The sequence below is a fragment of the Mirounga leonina genome, unplaced genomic scaffold (assembly GCF_011800145.1).
Source record: "Mirounga leonina isolate KUSES-001 unplaced genomic scaffold, KU_Mleo_1.0 Mir_200, whole genome shotgun sequence".
Classification (NCBI taxonomy): Eukaryota; Metazoa; Chordata; class Mammalia; order Carnivora; family Phocidae; genus Mirounga; species Mirounga leonina.
Window position 1 is genome coordinate 6,354,842 of NW_023270503.1, and position 21,513 is coordinate 6,376,354.

At 55.8% G+C, this 21,513-nt stretch overlaps 1 protein-coding gene across 2 annotated transcripts in view; it reads left to right on the plus strand.

Annotated features, from left to right (window-relative positions):
- The window catches only part of RAB11FIP4 (RAB11 family interacting protein 4), a 78,573-nt gene extending 61,010 nt beyond the window's left edge, over positions 1 to 17,563 (plus strand). For both annotated transcript variants that reach the window (XM_035027769.1, XM_035027770.1), the window contains 12 exons: positions 801 to 1,021; positions 2,643 to 2,837; positions 3,364 to 3,498; positions 3,852 to 3,887; positions 5,080 to 5,179; positions 5,384 to 5,487; positions 6,580 to 6,720; positions 8,352 to 8,433; positions 8,922 to 9,059; positions 9,157 to 9,315; positions 10,416 to 10,559; positions 11,685 to 17,563. In XM_035027769.1, the coding sequence (XP_034883660.1) occupies positions 801 to 1,021; positions 2,643 to 2,837; positions 3,364 to 3,498; positions 3,852 to 3,887; positions 5,080 to 5,179; positions 5,384 to 5,487; positions 6,580 to 6,720; positions 8,352 to 8,433; positions 8,922 to 9,059; positions 9,157 to 9,315; positions 10,416 to 10,559; positions 11,685 to 11,801 (1,572 nt within the window). In that variant the 3' untranslated portion in view covers positions 11,802 to 17,563. The remainder of the gene's footprint in view (positions 1 to 800; positions 1,022 to 2,642; positions 2,838 to 3,363; positions 3,499 to 3,851; positions 3,888 to 5,079; positions 5,180 to 5,383; positions 5,488 to 6,579; positions 6,721 to 8,351; positions 8,434 to 8,921; positions 9,060 to 9,156; positions 9,316 to 10,415; positions 10,560 to 11,684) is intronic.
- Positions 17,564 to 21,513: the final 3,950 nt, after the last annotated feature.

Sequence of the window (21,513 nt, forward strand, 5' to 3'; positions counted from 1 at the left end):
CAGCCCTAAGAAGTGGTTTGTGGAGAGCTGCCTCTCAGACTGGCTACACTCCGAATAAAGCCAGAGCTCTTGACATGCAAGATGACTTTAGCAAAAGGTTCCAGCAGGTATTTGTCTCGCGCTGCTGACCTTGGCTGGGCCGTGTGCTGGGCACTGGGGACCAACCCCAAGCTCAGAATCGAAGGACCCAGTGTTCTCGCTCCCCAGCATGGCTGGGGTGGGCCATGGCAGACTGCCCCTCCCAGGCTCGCGCCACGTCTTGCGGCCAGAATTTATTCATTGAGGTCCTCCCGAGTGACATAGTGATCCTATATAAGATCCCATTGTCATTCTCAATTTACCGCGGAGAGAACTGTGGTTCACAGAGGTCAGTTGACATGCCTGGAATCATGGGGGACAGATTCCATGCTGCGTCCATCTGCTAGGTCGGGGTCGCTGTTCTTGGGGGCCATTCATTACAGCTGTGCCCTTAACTCTGTCACAAAGCTGCTTGTGCAGACTGTGATGGGGACCCTGATGAGCTGTCCAAGTGCCCTGAGCAATGTAGCCGGCCCCTTCTCCATGGATGGCTGTCCCCGGGGGTTCTGACTCCTCACTGGACTCTCACAAAGCAGCCTTTGGGAGAGGTCCAAGACAAATAACCTGCCAGGTATTCCTATTCTCAAGGTCCTGGGGTCTGGGCCTCCCTGTCCCCCACCGTCTGCTGTTCCTGTCCCTGATGGTGTCCTTGTAGTCTGATGAGGTGTGCTGAGCCCCAGGGAGCCAGCCTCACTCATTCTGTCCCTCTCTGTCTTTCCCAGGGCAGCGAGGTGTCAGGCCCGACCTTTGCTGATGGCGAGCGCCTCCCCAGGGTCCCCGGCTTCTTTCCTGAGGACGAGGAGGAGGCTATGACACTGGCCCCACCCGAGGGCCCCCCAGAGTCAGACATGGACAGCCCCATGGAGAGCACCCAGAGTCTGGAGGGGTCAGTTGCCGAGGAGAAGGATGGAGGGCTTGGGGGCCTGTTCCTGCCGGAGGACAAGTGAGTTAAAGCTGCCTGGAGCTCCACATATCAGAAAGTGGTGGCCACGGCCAACCCAGAGGTTTGGGGAGGGGAAGGGGTGCCAGTATCAGTCGAGCCATATGAAATTGTCAATTCTTCATCACTTCTGACCTTCAAAAAAAAAGAAGAAGAAGAAGGCAATTTCATATACATTTTCTCAGTGCAGGGCTTCTCAGACTCCAGTGGCTCTGGGAGCCAGGCTGTTCGGGGGGGGGCGGGGGGGGTCTTTGGAGTTGTTCATCCATTTTGCGTCCTGAGAGCAGTCCGTCAGGGGTACTATGACCAGCCACCAAGGACAACTGGTCAGGGACCACAGACCTGGTGACCTTTTGGCTAACCATTTGCCACTTGGTCGTTCACCTTGTTTTTTGGGACCAATCACCTGGAGGCAGCCAGCGGGGTGGGGCGGTGGGGGCAGTTTTAGTAAAATGTCTAGGAGAAAGAGCTGAGGAGTATAATGAATTCCACCCAAGGCGCTAAGGAACTTGAGGGCAGAGAAATGAGTTTCAAAAAAACAAAAAACAGGGTGGAGGTTCTCAGATAGAGACCAGGATGGCTCAAGGGCACGGTTGGAGAATTACCACCTTAACCGGTTCCCTGCTTCTCGTCACTGAGTCGGGTTGCCCAGTGTGGAGCGTGGAGGCCTAGGAGGTCAGAGAACTATCCCTCATGAGAGACGATACGCAGACACGACCTCACAACAACTCAAGGGAAGGTCTGTTTGGCAGGTGACCAGCTGTGCTTCCTTCTCAGGTTGCGGTCAGGGCTCAGCCAGCCCCTGACGCCCCTCACAGGCCACACGGTGGGTCATCCCAGAGAGGCCTAGGGTCTCTGACCCACGTTCTTTGCAGCGAGGCTTCTTTGGACCAGAAGTCCCCTCTGTAAACCGGGAGGAGCACCTCACCTGGTAGTTCACGGTTATTTATTTTAAAATCTCATTTCTTATTAGAGTCCAAGCCAATTAAACAGAACTTGCAAAAGGTAGGAAAGGGAGAATGGAGGGGAATAACCGAGCTACTCCTCATCCCACCACCCAGACCCCAGCCCTGCGACCATGGAAATAGTTTCATGCCCTGCTTTTCCTTATTCTGTAGACACCTTTTACTTTCTCCGGCTTAAGTTTTTACATGTAACTTTTAATTCCTACTGATCTTTCCATATTATTGCTAGTATCGTTTACAAACCTTTCAACAATTAGATAATCCATAATTTGATAATTTAATTTCCTAATCCATATTATAATTTTGCAACTGTAAATCATTTAATGTGCTAATATTAGCAACGTAGAATGTATGATTTTATATGCTATATGAGTAATTATAATTTATTGTGACTTAGGGAAGCTATTAGGCGGTAAGCAGTGTTTTGGTGCTCTAGGGAAGCAGTGGCTTGGACATCTCTTGTGCAGAAACCGTTTCTGTGGTGAGATGTGTTCCCTTAGGATGAGGTCGCCGAAGTGTACTTACCAGGTCAGAAGGCACAAACTCGATCAGGCCTCTGCTCTCTGGGGCGCAGACTGACCTCCAGGAAGCCTGGTCTGTTTCCCCAGCACGGGCTGCAGACGGGGCTGTGTTAACGGCCAACCTTCTCTGACGCCCAGGTCCTTGGGCCACACTCCGTCCATGACCACGTCAGACCTCTCCACGCACTCCACCACCTCGCTCATCAGCAACGAGGAGCAGTTTGAAGACTATGGGGAGGGGGACGACGTGGACTGTGCCCCCAGCAGCCCCTGCCCCGAAGACGAGACCAGGACCAATGTCTACTCGGACCTGGGATCTTCAGTGTCTTCCAGGTGGCCCCGGGGTCTGGAATGGCATTTGGGGTATAAGGAGAAGTGGCCAGACCAACCCAACCTCGTCCCAGGGGGGTTCAGAGGGCAGAGTCCTAAGCTACATGGGTTCTGCTCCCAGAGTTTGGGGGTGCTGCCTCTGCACTCGGGTGGGGGTCTAGAATTCCTCCTCCCTCCTCCTATCTCAGGGAAGAAACAGAATGAACCCACCTGGGAGGCTGCAGACTCAGGGGTCTTTGTTGTCTTGCTTCCTAGTAGAACCTTGGTGTTGAAAGGTCCTAGGTGACCCACACACCTAGTCATTGCTTAGCTCTCAGTTGCCGTATCTATGAAATGGGTACCGTTCATTGGCTTCTCTGAGAGTATTGAGGGAGGGGAGATCTTTTGCTATATTTCTACTTCCTCTGCCCCTAAACGCACAGAACACAAGGGTCCCCAGTATTGCGGGATCCAGTAAAGTAAGCTCAGCAGGATGAGGTGAGGCAGCAGATCGGAGAGCAGGAGGTGATTTCTTTCTCTCCTGAATCAGTGCGGGGCAGACTCCTAGGAAAATGCGGCACACCTACAACAGTGAATTGCTGGATGTTTACTGCTCTCAGTGTTGCAAGAAAATCAACCTGCTGAATGACTTGGAAGCCCGACTGAAAAACCTGAAGGCCAACAGGTGGGGCCCCAGGACCCAGCAGAGGGATGGGAGGCCAGGGCTGGGTGGGGTGGGGTGGGGTGGGGGGACCCAGCGGGGGAAGCCGCAGGCGAGGTGGCCCCACTCTGTCTTGGCAAGTGTGAGAGCACTGTCAGAGTAGGATTGATCCTGGGGAGCTTGCATTTTTCTGCGACAGGAAAATCAGGGTGCTTCTACTCGGGACCAAGCTGATTAGTGAATTCCCTGCAGGGGGTGGGACAGAGCCCCATACTGCACTTTGGAGTCTTGCAGAGTTAGAAGTAGCCTGGAGCCCCCTCTGTTCAATGACTGTCCTTTCTCTCTCTCTCTCTCAATCTCTGAATCTCTCTCTCTAGCCCTAACCGGAAGATCTCTAGCACAGCCTTTGGACGGTAAGGCCTCCCTTGGGAGGAGGGGTTGAATGCTGTCTCCCTTAATTATGCTCCTACTGCCAGGGTGGCCCCCTGAACACACAGAGGGGAATGAAGCATCCCAGAAGTGCAGGCCAAGCGGCCAGAAGAGGTCTGCTTCTGAAAAAGAAGGGTCACACTCCTCCCACCCCTACACCTTGCCCCTTCTGGCGGTGGTGCAGTTGGTCTCGCCCCAACCTCTCGCTGTGTCAGCTTCAGGTGGGCACAGCGGTGATGCCCCGAGGGACCCGGCCCATCTCACGGCCCTTGGTGGCCCTCCCTGCACTCTGGGGCCAACAGCTGGACCAGCACCTCTTGGGTTTCCCACTCACAGAGATTGGGCAGCAGGGTGCCCCGTTGGAGCTGGTCACTTGGCTCCAGGTTACATCCTGCGCAGCTCACTTCCCGGGATTTCCAGGATCCCACTCTGGATCTCAGGATCCAGGTTCTCCGGCCGACTGGCCCAGGTCCACGCCCAGGGTTCCGGGAGCAGCCAGCAAGCACCCAGGCTGGGACAGGAGAGCTCGTTGGCGGAGACCCTGACTGCTGCCTGGCAGGGAGTGGGGAATGGGGGCCTCTGGAGAGCGGTAGCTGGGTTTTGCCTCCAGCAAGCGTTCCCCGGCAAGTGTTTTCTGTTTGCAGACCACCCCCCCACCGCTGGCCGCTCATGCCCTGCCCGGTCTGGGTGGGCCTCCTTCCCTCTGCCCTCTCCCAGGGTCCCCAGAGGTACAGCAGGAGCCGGTTTGCTACAGGGGATTGAGTCTTGCGGGGAGGCCTCAGGAGGACCGTCTGCCAGCCCTGTGGAGCCGGTCTACCCTCACGGGGCAGTTACGCAGCTGGAGGGAGGTGGTTGGGGGCTCACGTGCCCACTCCGGTCACTGGCTAGTTGCTGGCTAGAAGACCGGCCTGAAAAGGGAGGTGAGGCAGCAGGGCAGAGCCGTGAGGGGTGTCTGGAGGGGTGTCACGCCCAACTGCCTCTCAGCTGGATGATCTCTGAGTTCAGGTCAGGCAACTCTTCTCCCCTGACTGGATGAGGACCGCCTCCTTGGATGGGTTTCTGGCCTCCCTCCCCAACATAGTGGGTACCCCCTCTCGGCCCATAGCCTGCTCTGGACCCCAGCCCCCGGAGGGCTGCTTCTGCAGCTCGCTCCAGCCCCCCCTCCCCCCGCCGCAGGCAGCTCATGCATAGCAGCAACTTCAGTAGCAGTGACGGCAGCACTGAGGATCTGTTCCGGGACAGCATTGACTCCTGTGACAACGACATCACGGAGAAGGTGGGGCCTGGGGGCCCGGAGAGCCTGTCCTTGCTGCAGGAGGTGGGGGTAGGCGGCCCTGGTAGCGTGGGCACATAACACCCCCGCCCTCACCACCCTTCGTGCAGTCACTTGGGGGGCTGGCCGTCCGCCCCACGGTTTCTGCTTCTCCATCCTGTGCACTCAGAGGTTTCCTCCACCCCCACTTCTGCTCCCCTCTTGCAGGTGAGCTTCCTGGAAAAAAAGGTGACTGAACTGGAGAATGACAGCCTGACCAATGGGGACCTGAAGAGCAAGCTGAAGCAGGAGAACACGCAGCTGGTGCACAGGTCGGGGCCAGGGGGCTGGCTTGGGTGGGCCCCGGCTGACTCAGGAACGGATGGCGGTCTCTGTTGTGAGGGCCCCTGAGAAAAGCTGGGGGAGGTCACCTGCACATCTTGTCCTTCCCCTCTAGAGGCTGTGATGCATCAGCCCCTTGCTACATGGGCCTACCCCTGCAGGACACCCAGAACTGATCTCTGGGGACTCGGAAATGGGTTGGAGCCTGACCTTGACTCCCAGGTCTGCAGCCCCAGGGTGGGTCTAAGGCAGGAGTTGGGATCCGCTTTCCTATTTCTCTGACCCCTCCCCCCGCCATCTGGGGACAGGCTCTGCAGAGGGAGAGACTGGTGTGAGTCAGGGGCTCGCACCTGCTGCTTGTGGAAGGGTCCAGGCATCGCTGCCCCCGCTCCCGACCATGATTGCAGCGAGGTAGGGCTTGCACAGTGTAGTGGTCCTCACGGGATGGCATGAAACTTGGTAAACTGATCCCCAGCCGGGGTCTGGTCCTCAACCTTGCAGGGCCCAAAAATGGGTTCTCTTGGACACCCCAGAAGGTCAGCCTCCCGGAGGGACTACTGCCAGTGAAATGTGCGCTAGACTGCTCTGCCAGCTAGGCTGCTGGGTCTGGCACGCTCAGGGCCACTATCAAAGGACTTACTCATTTTTGGAATCAAGGTGGCCAGTCACTGAATTGCTGGTCAGAGGGCAGTGGCCAGGAAGGAGGAGAGCAGAAAGAGAAGAGGAGGCCCGAGGGCTGCTCCATGCGGCCAGGGTGAGGCCTGCTATCCTTCCCCGTGCCTGGCCTGGGGATGCGCCTTCTCGGTGCAGCCTTGCTCCCCTCTGGACCAACCGCCAGGTGCTCCCCTGGGTGGTGAGCCTGGCCGGTCCACCTCCCCTTACATGCTGTGGTGTCCCAAAGGCATGTCAGTGAAGCTGCTGACCCCCAGGCCTGGCAAACAGGCCGCCACTTTCCACGGCAGGGCTGTTACTGAGCCAGGGTCTTGGGGCCGGGGGCTCCCGGAGTCGCAGCCAAGGTTGAGGTGGGAAGACAGCGGCCACGAGAGCCGACCCTGGACCGGAGTATGCGCCCCTCTCCTCAGGGTGCACGAGCTGGAGGAGATGGTGAAAGATCAGGAGACCATGGCCGAGCAGGCCCTGGAGGAGGAGGCACGGCGGCACCGTGAGGCCTACAGCAAGCTGGAGAGAGAGAAGAACACGGAGATCGAGCTGCTCAATACCAGGTGGGCCTCGGCCAGGGATGGCCCAGCGCGCGAGACAGGGCCTCTCCACAGAGCCCTCTGCCCTCGGATGCACCCTCCACTCCTCATCCAGGCCTGTGGGACAGGCACTATCCCCATTGTGTAGATTGGAACACGGAGCCTGAAGGAAAGTCCCCTGTTCTAACAGTTCTCCTCTTGATACCTGAGCACCTGGACATGTTTGCCAGGAAGTACATAACAGAACCTTCGTAGTAGCATTGTTCATACTAGGTACAACTGGAAACAACACACATGTGTCAACAAGAGAACAGGTGGAAAAACATGGTTTTGCCCCAGTCCTGGGCTGGGTCTGATGTCTGGGCTTGGAGCTCCCCCTGCTGTCAGATTCTCCCTGACCCTGAACGCTTGGGTGCACTGACCCTGGGCCCCAGGGGCCAAGGTAAATGAAGAGCAGGGCCCGGTTTCCTTCGGGCTTCTGAACCTCAGTGATAGCTGTTGGAAACTGAGGCAGGCAGAGAGAGGAATATTGACCTGGGAATCTGGGTTGGTCACCCTTTAGCTCCATGACTTTGGACCTACCGTGTCCTTTCCTGGGCCTCCATTTCCCCATCTGTCATCCCTCCTTCCCTGCCCCCCAGAGTGACCATGAAGGCAGGTGAGTTAGGGTGCTATGGTCCTCTCTAATGACCCAGGCCAGCGAGGCCCCCAGGAGACCACCGGGGTCCCTGGCAGAGAGGACACCTGCCCCTGTGCTCCTGGGGAGCCCCAAGGTGACAAGTGCGAAGGAGAGGGAATGTTTGGTAGGAATCAGTGGCAGAGGTGACCCTGCACTGTTCTGGTGCCACTGGTTGCCCACCTTCCCTGGCCTCGGGTCAGTTACCATGACCTGGGGACCTGGGCTGTGTCTCCTTGGGGAATCCCGTTAGCACGGCCCCCTGTGAACACTAACATAGAGGATTGGGACCGTCAGAACCAGGGCCTGTGGATGTGTCAGAGGGGGCCACTGGGCGAGCTGAGCGAAGAGCCTGGGGGGGCGATGCTGGGGGGAGAAAGACAAGCAAATATTGTCGTTGCTCTCTGTGAGTTCTAACAGGAAAGTCTGGCCACAGCCGGCCACAGGACAACTTTCTCTCTGTTGAGCAGAAAAACATCCCTCCTAAGGACGCGTGCAAAAAGAATCCTATGTTCTTACTCACAAATGAATGTTTCCTTTTATCAAAAACATAAGGATGGGGCGCCTGGGTGGCTCAGTCGTTAGGCGTGTGCCTTCGGCTCAGGTCATGATCCCGGGGTCCTGGGATAGAGTCCCTGCTCACTGGGAAGCCTGCTTCTCCATCTCCCACTCTCCCTGCTTGTGTTCCCTCTCTCGCTGTCTCTCTCTCTGTTAAAAAAATCAATAAAATCTTTAAAAAAACAACAACAACAACATAAGGATGGTCATTCAGTGTCTTTACCTTTTCGCCTTGGATGACAGGAAGCTTAAAGCTGTATTATCATCTGGAATAACTATTCATACTCTCTTGTTCTCTTGCTCTACCTCTGTTGCTTTCTGGTACCTTCCCTCTTGCAGGCAGCAGAGGATCGCTGCAAGTTGTCGATCTATTGTAAGATCATCTCCGTTGCTGACATTTTTGTCTTTCTCCTTTCCCCAGGGTACAGCAACTAGAAGAGGAAAATGCAGAGCTCAGAACAACAGTGACCCGGCTCAAGGCACAGACGGAGAAGCTGGACGAGGTGAGCGGCAGGTCTGGGCGTCTGTCAGACTCGGATCTTGAGCTCAATCCCCAGAGAGGCAATGTGGGCCACAAAGGCCTTCAGTTGCTAGTTTCTGGAATTCTAATAGAATTGCTCTAACAACAACAATAGGCAATAAAATATGAATAGTAATTTGTCTTTCTGTATTTCTGATTTTCCGAGGTTTTGTTTTGTTTTGTTTTGTTTTTTTGCAGTGAATATATTTTCTTATATAATGGGGGGAAAACAATAATAAAAAAGAGAGAAGGAGGTTAACTTCTGCTTGGCTGCACCTGATTCAGGTTTCATCCGGCACCAGGGAAGGACGTCAGAGGCCTGACATTTTTTAGCCGTGTTTCTAGAATCCTAAGGGACCAGGCTGTTTCTTTAAGCCCTGACTCCCAGGGCCCTGTCCGAGTCCCCGGGGCATAGCGAGCCTCTCTGGGAACGCTCCTCCCTGACCGGGTCCCCCCCACTGCCCGCTTCAGGAGCGGCAGCGCATGTCCGACCGGCTGGAGGACACGAGCCTGCGGCTCAAGGATGAGACAGACCTGTACAAGCGCATGATGGACAAGCTGCGGCAGAACCGCCTAGAGTTCCAAAGGGAACGGGAGGCGACGCAGGAGGTGGGTCTCGTGCGGGGGGAAGCGGGGGAAGGGGGTGGGCACCAGGGCTTGCTCCCGCAGCCCCGCTCCCACCACCAACCCACCTCTGCCCACGCAGCTCATCGAGGACTTGCGGAAGGAGCTGGAGCACCTGCAGATGTACAAGCTGGACTGCGAGCGGCCAGGCAGGGGTCGCAGCTTGTCCTCTAGCCTGGGCGAGTTCAGTGCCAGGGCCCGCGAGGTGGAGCTGGAGCATGAGGTCAAGCGGCTCAAGCAGGTGGGCCCTTGCAGCCTCCCTCCCCACCGGATGGGTCTCCTCGGAGGGGCCAAGAGCTGTAACAGCGCCTTCCCTGACTGGCGGGGCTGCTCGGCCCCACCTCACTGCTCGGGGAGGCGGCTTCCCTCTAGGCTGCATCTGATGCAAACCCCAGGGGCTTTCCTTGGAGTCCCTACAAGGAAATAGACACCACTCTGCTGTCCTTGATGATGGGATGGAGAATGAGACTCTACCCAGTTGCAGACTGGTGCCTTGCTGTGTTGGGTTCTCCCAGAAGCAGACCCTGAGCCCAGGGTTCCATTTTAAATGGTTCCCAGGAACAATCCCATGGTCGAAGACCAGTTGGGGGAGGTTGGATCAGGAGGGGCAGAGACCAAGCGAGGGAGTGCTGGTGAGTGAAGCCCCCACTCAGCCTAGCCTGACCCTGGGGGCGGGGGAAACTGCTCTATAAATTACACTCCTGAGTCAGCTTCACCAGCATCCCCCAGCAATCCTAAAACCCCAGCCCTTCCGCATTCATGATGGGACGTCCAAAGTCCCAGGTGTGAGCAGTTAGTTAGGAGACTTGAGGCAAACACTAGCACATGGTGCTGGTCCATGAGGTCTGGGCAGGGCACCGTGGGGCCCCCTGTACTCGGAAGCAAAGATGCCCCTGGAAAGAGTTGTCCTGGAGCAGGATTCCTGAACCTAGCTGCAGGAGGAGCCTAGATCCAGCCTGCCAGCCCAGAGACCCCAGAGCATCACTCTTCATGGAGGGCCGGTGTTGGAAAAGGAGCCACCCAGTGGGCCGTGTCCCCATGTGGGGCCTCAGGAGCTCCTCTTCTGGCTCACCCACCCCCAGGAGCCCTGCCCCTATCTAGAAACTTAGTTCCCCTGAGCAGGCCTGTAACTCCTCCTCAGGACCCCATGACCTCCCAACATCCAGACCTCCCCCCTAAGCCTGGCAGAGGCCACATCATCTATGGGCATCTTGAGCTGGCCATGACACACACGAGAGGAGGGTACTGGTGGGAGTCAGGAGACCGTGAATGCCAAGAAATGGGTTCTGGTGGGTTCTGAACATTTCTGGGAGCTGATGTTGCCCTTGTCCTACTCCACAGGAGAATCATAAGCTGCGGGATCAGAATGATGACTTGAATGGACAGATCTTGAGCCTCAGCCTCTATGAAGCAAAGAACCTCTTTGCTACCCAGACCAAAGCCCAGTCTCTGGCTGCAGAAATAGACACAGCCTCTCGCGATGAGGTAACATGCCCATTCGTTCTCACTTTGGAGCCTCGGCCCTTCCTCTGTCCTGTCCCATTCCCATGTGCTGTGACGAGAAGCCCAGGCCACCCCGAGCAGGAAAAGCAGACCAGAGCCGTGAGGGATTCTGGCTATAGGTGGAGTTACGTCAGTTCTGATTCCTCCATGCACTGGGAGAAGCATGGGTTTGGGAAAAGACAGAAACATGCCAGTTGATCAACATGCTTCCATCAACAGGTAGCACAGGAGAGGCTAGAACTCCTCTCCCTCAAGCCAAGAGGGGGAGGACCCTAGCCTTTCTTGAGCACCTGCTTGTAGTATATCTTCTGACAATTGGAAGGCTTTCTGGACGCTTCCATGTTACAGATTGGGAAACTAGGACACAAGATCACCCAACTTGTGGGGAGCGAAGGACCCAGGTCTCCAGAACCAAAGTCCATTCTTTCTGCCCCACCAGGGTGTGGTTATAAAAAATCAGGCCTCCAAAATGTCCTGGTTATATATTAACGTCAATCATTAAGAAGTCCCTGAATCCCTTATCCTGTGCTTGGGACACAGAGCTAAGAGCTGACCCCTCGTCTCAAGGGGCTCCAGCCTGGTGGCAGAGCCAGCATTTCCTCCTAAAGGACATGTCAGGAATGGACCCGCACGGGGTGGGGGGGGGTTTGGGGGCAGAGCTGGGGTGGCGAGGGGGCCATTTCAGGTAGAGGAAACGGCTAGAAACCTCAGGAGTCTTAGGGCCCGAGGACTTTGGATGTCATTCTTGATCATAAATGTCTTTGGCCAGTGTTCTCAGCCTATACCAAGTAATTGCTCCTACTTGGGTCCCTCCACAGACCAGCTGAATCCGAATCCCTGGGGGGCGGGGCCTGGGCACGTGCATGGCTCTCACTCCTTAGGTGTGAGAAGGGGCCCTCCCAGAGCTGCTGTAGCTTGCTTCTGGCATCCGAATGCCGAGGTTAGTCCTGCCTTGCCTGGGGGTCTCCTGAGGCAAGGTCTGCCTTGCCCGGGGTCTCCTGAGCCCCTAGCTCGTTGGGCACCGGCTCACCGCAAGCTGGGAATCTGGGCTCCCTCTGCACCAGAGCCCGGGCCCGGCCTCTGACCCATGTCTCCCATTCCCTCCAGCTCATGGAAGCCCTGAAGGAGCAGGAGGAGATCAACTTCCGGCTGAGGCAGTACATGGACAAGATAATCCTTGCCATCCTGGACCACAACCCCTCCATCCTTGAGATCAAACACTGAGACAAAGGATGGCTGCAGAGCGGCCTTGGGGACCCTCAGACCCCGGGCCCTGGGACCAAGGGGCAGACCCCGCTTGAGGATGCGGCCCAAGCCGGGCCTCACACACACACACACACACACGCGCGCGCACACACACACACGCACACACACACTGTAAATGTATCTCTGGCCACCATGTCGTGTGTACTGGTGTGTATGTGGAGGAATCCATGCACGCAGCAAGGCGTGAGTGTGGGGCAGTGGCCCTGGGTGACATCTGTACCGTCCCTGTGCACGCACTCCGTGGCCCCTTTGCAAGGGCAGATGGTCCTGGAGGTGGGAGGGGCAAGGTCTGCGATCAGGAGTTACTGTAATAACAAGAACTGGAAGGTGGTGTTTCAGACACCAGACAAAAATGATTCTACCTCTGGGGAGAAGGATTAAAACACGCTCTAGTGAGACAGGCTCTTTCACCCCACCCCTGTTCCCTCTGGGAGTGGGAGCCAATTTCTGATCTTTTCCAGGAGTTCAAATGCCCAACAGCTGCATCCTCCCCAACCTCTGTGGCCACCTTTGAAGCCTAGGTGCTCAGGCTCTGAAAAGATGAAGGGGCCCTCCCAGAGCCCCTCCCCGGCTGGCAGCCCCCCGCTATCCTTGGGCACTGTGTGTCCAAAGGACTCAGGCTTGCAGAGGAGCTAATGTGGGGCGACCTTCATTCTAAGAGTTCTTGGTATTTTAGAGTTCTCTGTACACTTCCCCATCCTTGCTTACCTACCTCTTTCTGTTTTATTTTTAAGACCATGAAAAATAAGCAGCATTTAACTTGGGGGTACAATGAAGAGATTCAAAAGAAGGAGACGGGGGGAGCTGGGGGCCAGGGGTGTCTAAAGTACGTGTTGGCATTGGGCATCCAAAGACCTGCTTTTCAGGGAGGAGCATGCTCACACCCCTGTTCGTTTCCTTCCCTCTGGCTGCATTTTACCAGAAGAGAAGAAAAACACGGAGGGACTGTTTCCATGGCATCGGCGGGCAAGGAGTGGGCCTTGCTGCCCAGCTCCCAGTCTCCACACGGCCTGGGGATTCTGAGCTCTGGGCTTAGCTCAGCTGGGTGTCGAGGGCCCCGGGTTCCAACTGTTAGAAACACTCTTGCATTCTGCTCTCAGCCAGGCACGGTGTGCCGGTGAGAGACACAGTTGGGGACGTTGTAGGGAAACCTTAGTTTTCCATCCTCAGTGGCACGTGGTGGAAATGCACACTCTGGACTTTTAATGTGATCTTTTGTTCTAGGCAGCTGGGAGTAGATAGGGTACTTTGAGCCTTCCAGTTTATCTCAGTGGTACATGGCTTGTGATTCGTTTCCTTAATCCAAGTATATTTGAACATGTACGGTCTTAATCTTTTCCCCTGCAGTTTCTTCTTGTCTTCAATTCTGGTGTAAAAAGGAAAGTTTGGGCATGTTGGGGAGGGGCTGGAGGGGTGTTTGCTGGGAAGAGAGGGCTGTAGAGGGTGAAGAGGGGCTTGGGGGCTTGGGGATGCACGTTCCCTGTTCACAAGGGCAGGGCTGTGACCAGGACTGGTCTTCACTCCATGCCAGTCACCTTCTGCTGCTGTTGGATCGTGTGATTTCTCTTTAAGTTCATGTGTGAGATTTGTTTCATGCCGCAGATAATGGGGCTGCGTTGGTCCGATCCAGGACTTTGGGGTCGGCCACCCCAGGAAGACTAGGGCAAGGGGTCCGTCTTCTGAGAGTCTCTCCAGCCCCTAGGATGCTGGTGTCCTCGGGCTCCTCCGGGGGTCTGAGAAGCGGCAGCGGCAGTAGAAAGAAGGCAGGAGGAGTGGGTCTCTTGAGCATTTGCTAAAAGGCGGCAGTGGCCCCGAATTGAGGGAAAGAAAATGCATCATGACTTGGCTTTGGTCTGGATTTTACGTTGGAAGGAGTCCTTCGGAGGCCAGCCAGATCAAGGTCCTGGTCCGTGGGGGACTCGCCCTAGGAGTGAGCATTTTGTGTGTAAAACTTTCTGTGCTCTTTAGCTGCATTGATACGGAATTCCAGAGAAGGCCCCAGAGGCCTGGGTTACACAGTCACTATGTGGAAGGGAATTTCTGCTTTGTTGAAAAGGGGTGGACAGCGGTGGACTTGCAATGTTTCTGCCCCCTTCCTGAAGGGGGCGCAACAGGAGCGGCCTCGTCTGAAAGGCCCCCAGGGATCTGGTGCTGTGCATGGAGGTCTCTGGAAGAGGGCTGACTTTAAAACGAGACTAAACTCCATGTCACCCAGGCCTCAGGTTCAATCCAACCTTCTTCAGCCAAAATCGTCTTAAAAAAACCTAGGCTGTCATTCTAGTTGGCTTTTCAAGATCATGTCGTGTTTTTAACTGCTCTTCCATGTGTGAAAGCTAGCCTTCGGGAGGCACATGCGGCCAGGGTCCCAGCCCCGTGGACCCCAGCGAGGGTTCCAGAGCGGTACTGACTCTGGGAGCAAGTGGGGCAGACCCCGCCCCCTTCCTGGGCTTCCCCCTCCTTTGTGTGTTGTCTGATTGAGAGTTCCCCTCTTCTCTCTGGGTGCTGGACCTGCTTAGGTAGTACACATGAGGACCAGCGCGGTGTGCCTTTCAGGCAAACAAAACACAACTAGTGGAAGTTATGTTCCAGGCAATACTTGGGACACATCTCAAACGGAGAGATTTTAAAAATTCTGATACCTGGGCCGAATCCCCAGAGGATCCGATTTCGTTGCCGTGGGGTGTGGCCCAGCTACTGGAATGTTTAAAGAACTCCCCCAGGTGATTGTAACTTAACTGGGTGCCCAGGTGCGTTTTGTTTTTTGTTTGTTATTGCTAAACCTGGCAACTCCACCTAGTAGGGATTAGTAGTAACTCTTCCAAAGTTGAGCAGTGTTTCGGGGGCACTCGGAGGGGGTCCTACAACAGACCCACATTTTACACGGCACTTGGCTATCCTTACATTCAACGGGAAGCCAACAAAATTTGCAGAATCAGTGAGTGAGCTTTATAAAGTTCTAGTAAAAAAAAAAAATGTATATTTTAAACTTTGAATTGGCCAAGTTAGACAAATTATTTTAAGTTTGTACATTCTTTGAGAATTGTCAGAGGGAAATGCCTTTATTTTGACTTTATTTCTCACTTATTACAAACACAGAGCTCGAGAACCTCCCAAGGCACTTGGACCCGAAACAGTGGTTTTCGACTTGGGCTGTGCATCGGAATAACCCCGGGGAGATTTTCGAAATTCTGCTGACTGAGCTGAACCACACCGCTGCCCCACCCCAAGATTCCAGTGTAATTGGTGTGGGTGTGGCCCAGGCATCCAGATGTTTAAAGAGTTCCCCAGGCCATGCTGATGTGTGGCCCAAGGTTGAGACTAGAAGGTTCCTAGTCAGGGATGGAGAAAACGGGTGGAAATGGCTGTCGGGTTTGTTAATCCAGGTGCTACCTTAACAGTGGGGGTGTCGGTGGCTTTGATGGATGGTGAGAAGTGAGCAGATCCCTCACCCCAGGGATGGGAGGCCAGATGCCTTCAGGAACTGGTGTACCAAGCTGTTCTCTCCAGCCTGGGGGTTAGCAAACCTGAGTGGGCAAGTCTCCGCCTGGTGCCCATGGGGTCACGCACAGGCCCATTCTGGAGTCACGGGTCCGGAAGGGGCTGTCCCCCCTGAAGCAGCCCCAGAAATAGTCTTCGACTCACACAGCTGAGCAGGAGGGGACACTGGCCTCTGATCCGTTTTCAGGCTGGGTGGAGGAGTGTCACCCCAGCTCTTCCACTGTTAGTAGTCAAACCAGCATCCCAGCCCATGTTCTGGAGGCTCCGGGCTCTCATCTGCTGGCAAGTCTGGTTCCTGAGCCCGTCAGGTATAGTGGTCAGGAGGGCACCGTGAAGGCGCTTTGGTTCCAAGGAGGGACTTCGTAACCGGCAGAAACCTGCAGGGGCCAGTGAGGCCTGGTGGCTCACGGAAGAATTAAGCCCACTTTTTGTGCTCTGTGGCTATGTGTGTTTAATGCATTAGCAAATTTAAATCTAAAAGCAGGGAAGTTTGGGGATGGTCACCATGCCAAGGAAATGACCATTTGCCTGGCAGATCCATAGCAACTCTATGAAAGCGCTAAGGAGGATTTTAGGTTGAAGACTTCAGTGCTGGCCCCCTCCCCGGTCATGCCTCCTTCGGGACTTGGGCAGCCCCTCTACGGCGATGCTTCAGGCTAGTCCCCCCCTGCCTGTTGAGGGGCCACATATCCCCAGGTGACTTCAAGCAAGTTCCTTCCCTTGACTCACTGACCTTAGGGACCTTCTGGGCCTGCCCAGCCGTGTGGCAGAACAGCTCTAAGGCCCTTCTGCCACATTCTCTGCTGCCTACCTGAGAAAATGGGGTGCCTTCTGGAAAGGTTTCTAAAAGCATAGACTCCGGTGAAGTGTGATGCTTACATCACTCCGATCTTGTAGGCTCCTTCTCGCTTCCTGAGACTGTAGGGGGAGGGCTGTCTGCCCCGAGCCACCAGCAGGAGGGTGACTGAAAATGGCATGCCAGGGCTGCCCACGCAGGACATGAGTGCTGCTGCCGGGGCGGGGGGGGGGGGGCTGCGCCTCCTGCTGGGTCCCTCTGCTTTGCTGTGCTGCACAGGCTGTGTTTTGTCTGCATGGTTTGGGGTCGTCGTCCTTGTGCCTTTTTTCTTCCCTGTCGCTGCTGTACAGGACTTTCCATGTCCCCACCGCCCCTTTTCTACATCCTCTTGTTCCCCTGGTCCTTCCCGAGCCCTGTAAATGTGTACATAGCGTCCCACTTGGTGTCCGCGTGCCCCCACCACAGCCGGTGTGCTCCCAGGCCAGGTCTCCCCGCACGCCGACCCACGTGGAGAGGCTCCGCTCTGTTCGCTCGGCCTGGCAGATTTGGTAACTTTGTACAGAACTCTTTTTACCGTGGTCTTCAGCTTGGAGGGCTCGGACCCTCTTAGCCCCTCCGTGCAGCCTGCAGCTGGTTTAGAAGCCTTGCACACCAGAAAAGGGTAACTGTAAAGCACCTTCTCCCACAAACCTCTTCCCCTGCATTGGTGTCAATATTTGTAGAAAGCTGGGCGCCCCTTCCTCACGGCGGGCCCTGGCCTGGGCAGGGACGTCATGGGTCTGCAGCAGCTCCCCTGGTCCCAGGGGAAGCTCCAGCAGTGGGGGACTCCCAGTGCTTGGCATTGGGCTGCCTTCAGGACCACTGCCGTCTGGTGTCTCTAACAGCCTTGGACTCCAAGTGGCCAGAAAGAGGAGGCTTCTGGCGGCTGCCCCGGCCCGTCATTAACATAACAACTGCCGAGCTCTTCCTCCTTTGCCCAAGGTGCTCAGACCCGAGTGCCATTAATTCCCCAGCTGCGGGCTAGACTGGCCTTGTTGAGGACTCACGCGCGGCCTGCCGGCTCCCTTCATCCCAGCCCTTACCGCTTTCTTGGCTGGGACCCCAGGGGCCCAGATTGGATAAGCTGCACGTATGGCCTCATGCCCTAGGGTTTGTTAGATGGCTTTGACTCTGGGATTCTCCTTGAGTCCCACCCCAGGAGCCTCCAACTGGAAGCAGGCTTAGCTTCAGGGCTGGGCTGAGACCTCCACCCCCAGGCTCCGGGGGAAGGGGAGGGGGGAGGCCCAAGGCTATGTCCCAGGGCCTTGAGCTCTCCGCCCCCTACCTGCTTCTAGCCAAAAAGGAGCAGGCTCTCAGAGGCAGGCTCCTTCAGGAACTCTAATGTACAGACCAAGGTGTAAATAAATAGTTTGCTTTTCTTGCCTGACTTGATGGTGAGTTTCTGTGGTTGGGGGAGGGAGGGTGGAAGAGGGAGACCTGGTTCCAGGGCTCCTGGGGACAGACCGTCTTCTTCAGGAATAGAGGCCCCACCCAGCATACCAGGGTGGCTGGTGCTGTCCTCCAGGTGCAGGGCAGAGCAGGGGGTCACCCCACAGACCCTCGTTTTGGCCCGCTGTCCCTAGGAGAGGAGATGTGGATCCCAAAAGCCCCTGTAACACCACCATGTCCATCCCCAGGGCTATGATGTTCAAAAACCTTGTCTTTGCCGCAACCAAGTCCCCTTTCCCAGCAAGGACCTCCCGGGGGTCTTCAGGTTGCCCTGGTCACTCTAATGGGGCTCCAGGGACATCTTCCTCCATGTCCACCACTGTGACTCCCCTGGGTCACGGGCTCAAGTCCTCCCCTCAAATTTGGTTTCAGACCAACCTGACAGCACGAGTCCTGCTAAGCCCAGGAGCATCGACGTAGCTCCAGGTTGAGTGGCCCAAATGCCCAGCTTTCTGCCCTCTGCCCCTTCCTCTTACTATGGGATTCCAGGTGTGGGGAAGGGATTCACAGGTGGCCCCGGCCCAGCACCTGGAGAGGAGTCTGCTCTCCCTGTTGGCCCAGACCCTCAGGACAAGCAGGACCAGGTCCCTCCACGTCCCCACACAGGCCCTTGTGTGGTGGGTCTGCCTGGGCGGCAGGCAGCTCCCTACTCGGTGAATTTACGTGGCCTCCTGAGCTCATGGGCAAGTCCCTTCCCCAAACTGGGAGTTTGTTGTCCTGGATCTCTGTTCCCTCCATCTTCCTAATGTGCCCTTTTCCTTCCCGACTTGAGTTGCCAGATCCTGTGAATAAAAATACAGGATTCCCAATTAAGTGTGAATTTCAGATAATTTTTCAGCTTAAATATGTTCCATCCAATACTTAAAAATTATTCATTGCATATCTGAAATTCACATTTAACTGGGCATCTTGCCTTTTATCTGGCGACCCTATTCTCAACCCTTTCCAGGACCTTTCTGCTGCCAAGCAGGTGTCTCCAATTCCTGAGCTCCTGCCTTGCGACCCAGTTTCGGAATTAGACTCCTTAGTTTGCCACTACTTTTTTTTTGAGACTGGTTCTGCCTTCCCCACCCTACCTAGCCATCCAGAAGCAACCACTGGCCTTTCCAGAAGCTGTTAGCCCCCTTGAGCATCTGCCTTCACACAGCCACCTTCCCTCTGTGTATCTCTGTCCAAATTTCACAGTTGCTATAAGGACACCAGACATTGGATTAGGCTCCACCCTGACCCAGGATGACCTCATTCATCTTGACTTGCTTGTATCTGTAAACACCCTATTTCCTAATAAGGCTACATTCACAGGTACCAGGGCTTAGGACATCCACATCTTTTTAGGGGGATGCAATTCAACTCTATTTGCTATTCTGGAGAAAGGTGAAAGCAAGCACTGCTGGGTATACAGGTCGTGCCCTCCACACAGGTACATTCCTTGCTAGGCTGTCCTGGAGAACCGTTCCTGAGTATTTCAGACATCATCCCTGCGCCCCCTAGAGGTCACACAGTTCCTGCAAAGGGCTCGCTGTCAGATCCCAAACTCACTAGGTCCTCACATTTAGAGCCTTTTAAAAATTTTTTTCTTTTTAAGATTTTATTTATTCATTTGAGAGAGAGAGCACGAGCAAGGAGGAGGGGCAGAGGCAGAGGGAGAAGCAGACTCTCCGCTAAGCAGGGAGCCCGACATGGGGCTCAATCCCAGGACCTGGAGATTAGGACCTGAGCCGGAGGCAGATGCCCAACCAGCTGAGCCTCCAAGGTACCCCCATTTAGAGCCTTTTAGAGTGGTCTGGGCCCAGGCCAAAGTCTCCTGAAGAGGTAAAAAATATCTGGGTCTGAAATCACTCAACCAACCAATTTATGTACAGAAAAGACAGCAGAGGCTTATGTCCTCCTGGGGAAAGGGGAGCCACAGCTGACCCCCAGGTGATGAGCTGCACTTGGGAAAGTCCGGGGGGGGGGGCGCTGCAAGAGTGGGGGCAAGGGAATTGAGGTCAGTTGGGGATCAGGGACAGCTTCCCCGAGGAAGGGGTATTGCAGAGGACTCCTGGGGGACTGTAGGACCCAGGAACCACATGTGGGAGAGGCGGGTAGAAAGCACACCCTTTCAGCTGGGAGGTGGGGCTGGTGAGGCAGTGCAGAGCCTGGCCAGAAACAATTGTTTCATCAGCACCTAATAGATACACGCTGTAGGGCTAGGTGTGGAGCTTTGACCCTGAGCGAAAGAGCTCTGCTCCTCACCCTCAGGGCACAGAGTGCCTCCAGCACGTGAGAATGGGAGGTTCTCGATCCTGGCTGCATATTTGAATAATCTGGGGGTAGTTGAAAACCCCACGGATATAGGCCCCAGCCCAGCGAGTTGGATTCAGGTGGTAAGGGGTGCGCTGGACACTAGGGTTTTTCCAAAGTCCCCCGGTTGATTCTAGCGTGTAGGCAGGTGTGAGGGTCACCGGTATGTAATCCCCCCACAGATCATTTGAGGAGTCAACTGAGGCCTGGAGGAGGAGGAGAAGGCCAGGTGAGGGAGACTGGGGAGGACATGGGGAGGGAACAAAAGGTGAAGAGGCTTAGCGGGGGGAGAGAGAGCAGAAGGATCTTAAGCCAGGGAGTGGCCTGCTCAGAGCCCAGTCTCAGAGGGTGGCGGCGGCGGGACTAGGCAGCAGACTGAGAGACGAAGAGAGAGATGAAGGCAGCCTGGACTCAGGTAAGACCTGGGTTATCTGTTTGCTGAGTGGGATGAGGAGTTGGAATTGCCAGATGTCAGTGGTCATCTGGGTAAGGGAGCCAGGCTTCTCACAGCTTTGCCGGGAGGGTCTACTCCAGCCAACCCGTCTCCAGAAAATGACTAAGCTACGCGCAAAGGTAGGCAAAGCCACTCCTGCAGCCCCTCACTTTCACGCCCGCCCGGGGCCCTCCGGGGCGACAGGTGCGGCGCCAGCCCCCGCTGGCGGCCCAGAGACCTGTGGCCAGCAGGGGGCGCTCGCTGCAGGATGAGGCCGGTTCTCGTTGGCTCAGGCCAGCCCGCCAGCGGTGGCGCGGCCCTCCGATTTCCCAGCCCTGGGGAAGCGGGAGTTGGCATCATCCCTCCCCTGTCACTGTGCCTGATGCAGTGCGTGGCCCGCACGAGGCAATGGCGAGGTAGTTCTTGTTGGCTTCCGTGCTCTTAGGGCTTACCGCGTGCCAGGCAATGTGCCAAGTGATTGGTGCGCACTGGGTCCTGTGATCCTCACAACCACCACTAGGTGGGTGGTAGTGTTATCCCCATTTTACAGATGAGGAAACTGAGCCACCACAGGTGACCTAACCCGCCGCAAGTCACCCGGGGTTCACACCCAGGCAGCTGGTAAGGGGAAGAGTCATCCCAAAGTGGGACTCCACTGACTAGCCCGGGGAGTGAGTTGCTCAGAGCAGGGAGGCGTCGCTTCCAGGATGGAAAGGCTTCAGGGAGAAAGGAGGACACTTGCCGAGCCCTGGAGCGGGGGCCAGCTCTCCGTGAGCAGAGGGGCTGTGAAGAGCGCTGTGGGAGCTTGGGTACAGAAGGATGGTCGTTTCACTGCGGCTCAGCTGGGCTAGCCAGGCCCTGCCTTACAAGTGGGCTGAGGGTCACGATGCTGCAAGCCCCCTAGGGCAAGGTTATGGCCTCTAGGGCCGGAAAGTCCAGAGCCGGCTTCAAACCAGTCCTTCCAGGAACTAACCCAATGGCTGGACTTGGGCTGCAGGAATTTCCCCTCACTCCCCCACCATCCCTGGTGTGGCCCTGGCTTTCACTCCAAGCTCTTGCTATTGGGTTCTGATTTGGGGTCCATGACATTGATGTGATCTCTGGGTTAAAAAAAAAAAAAAAAAAAAATGCTAGAGCTCCTAAAAGGCCCAAACCCAGAGGGCGAAGGTGCT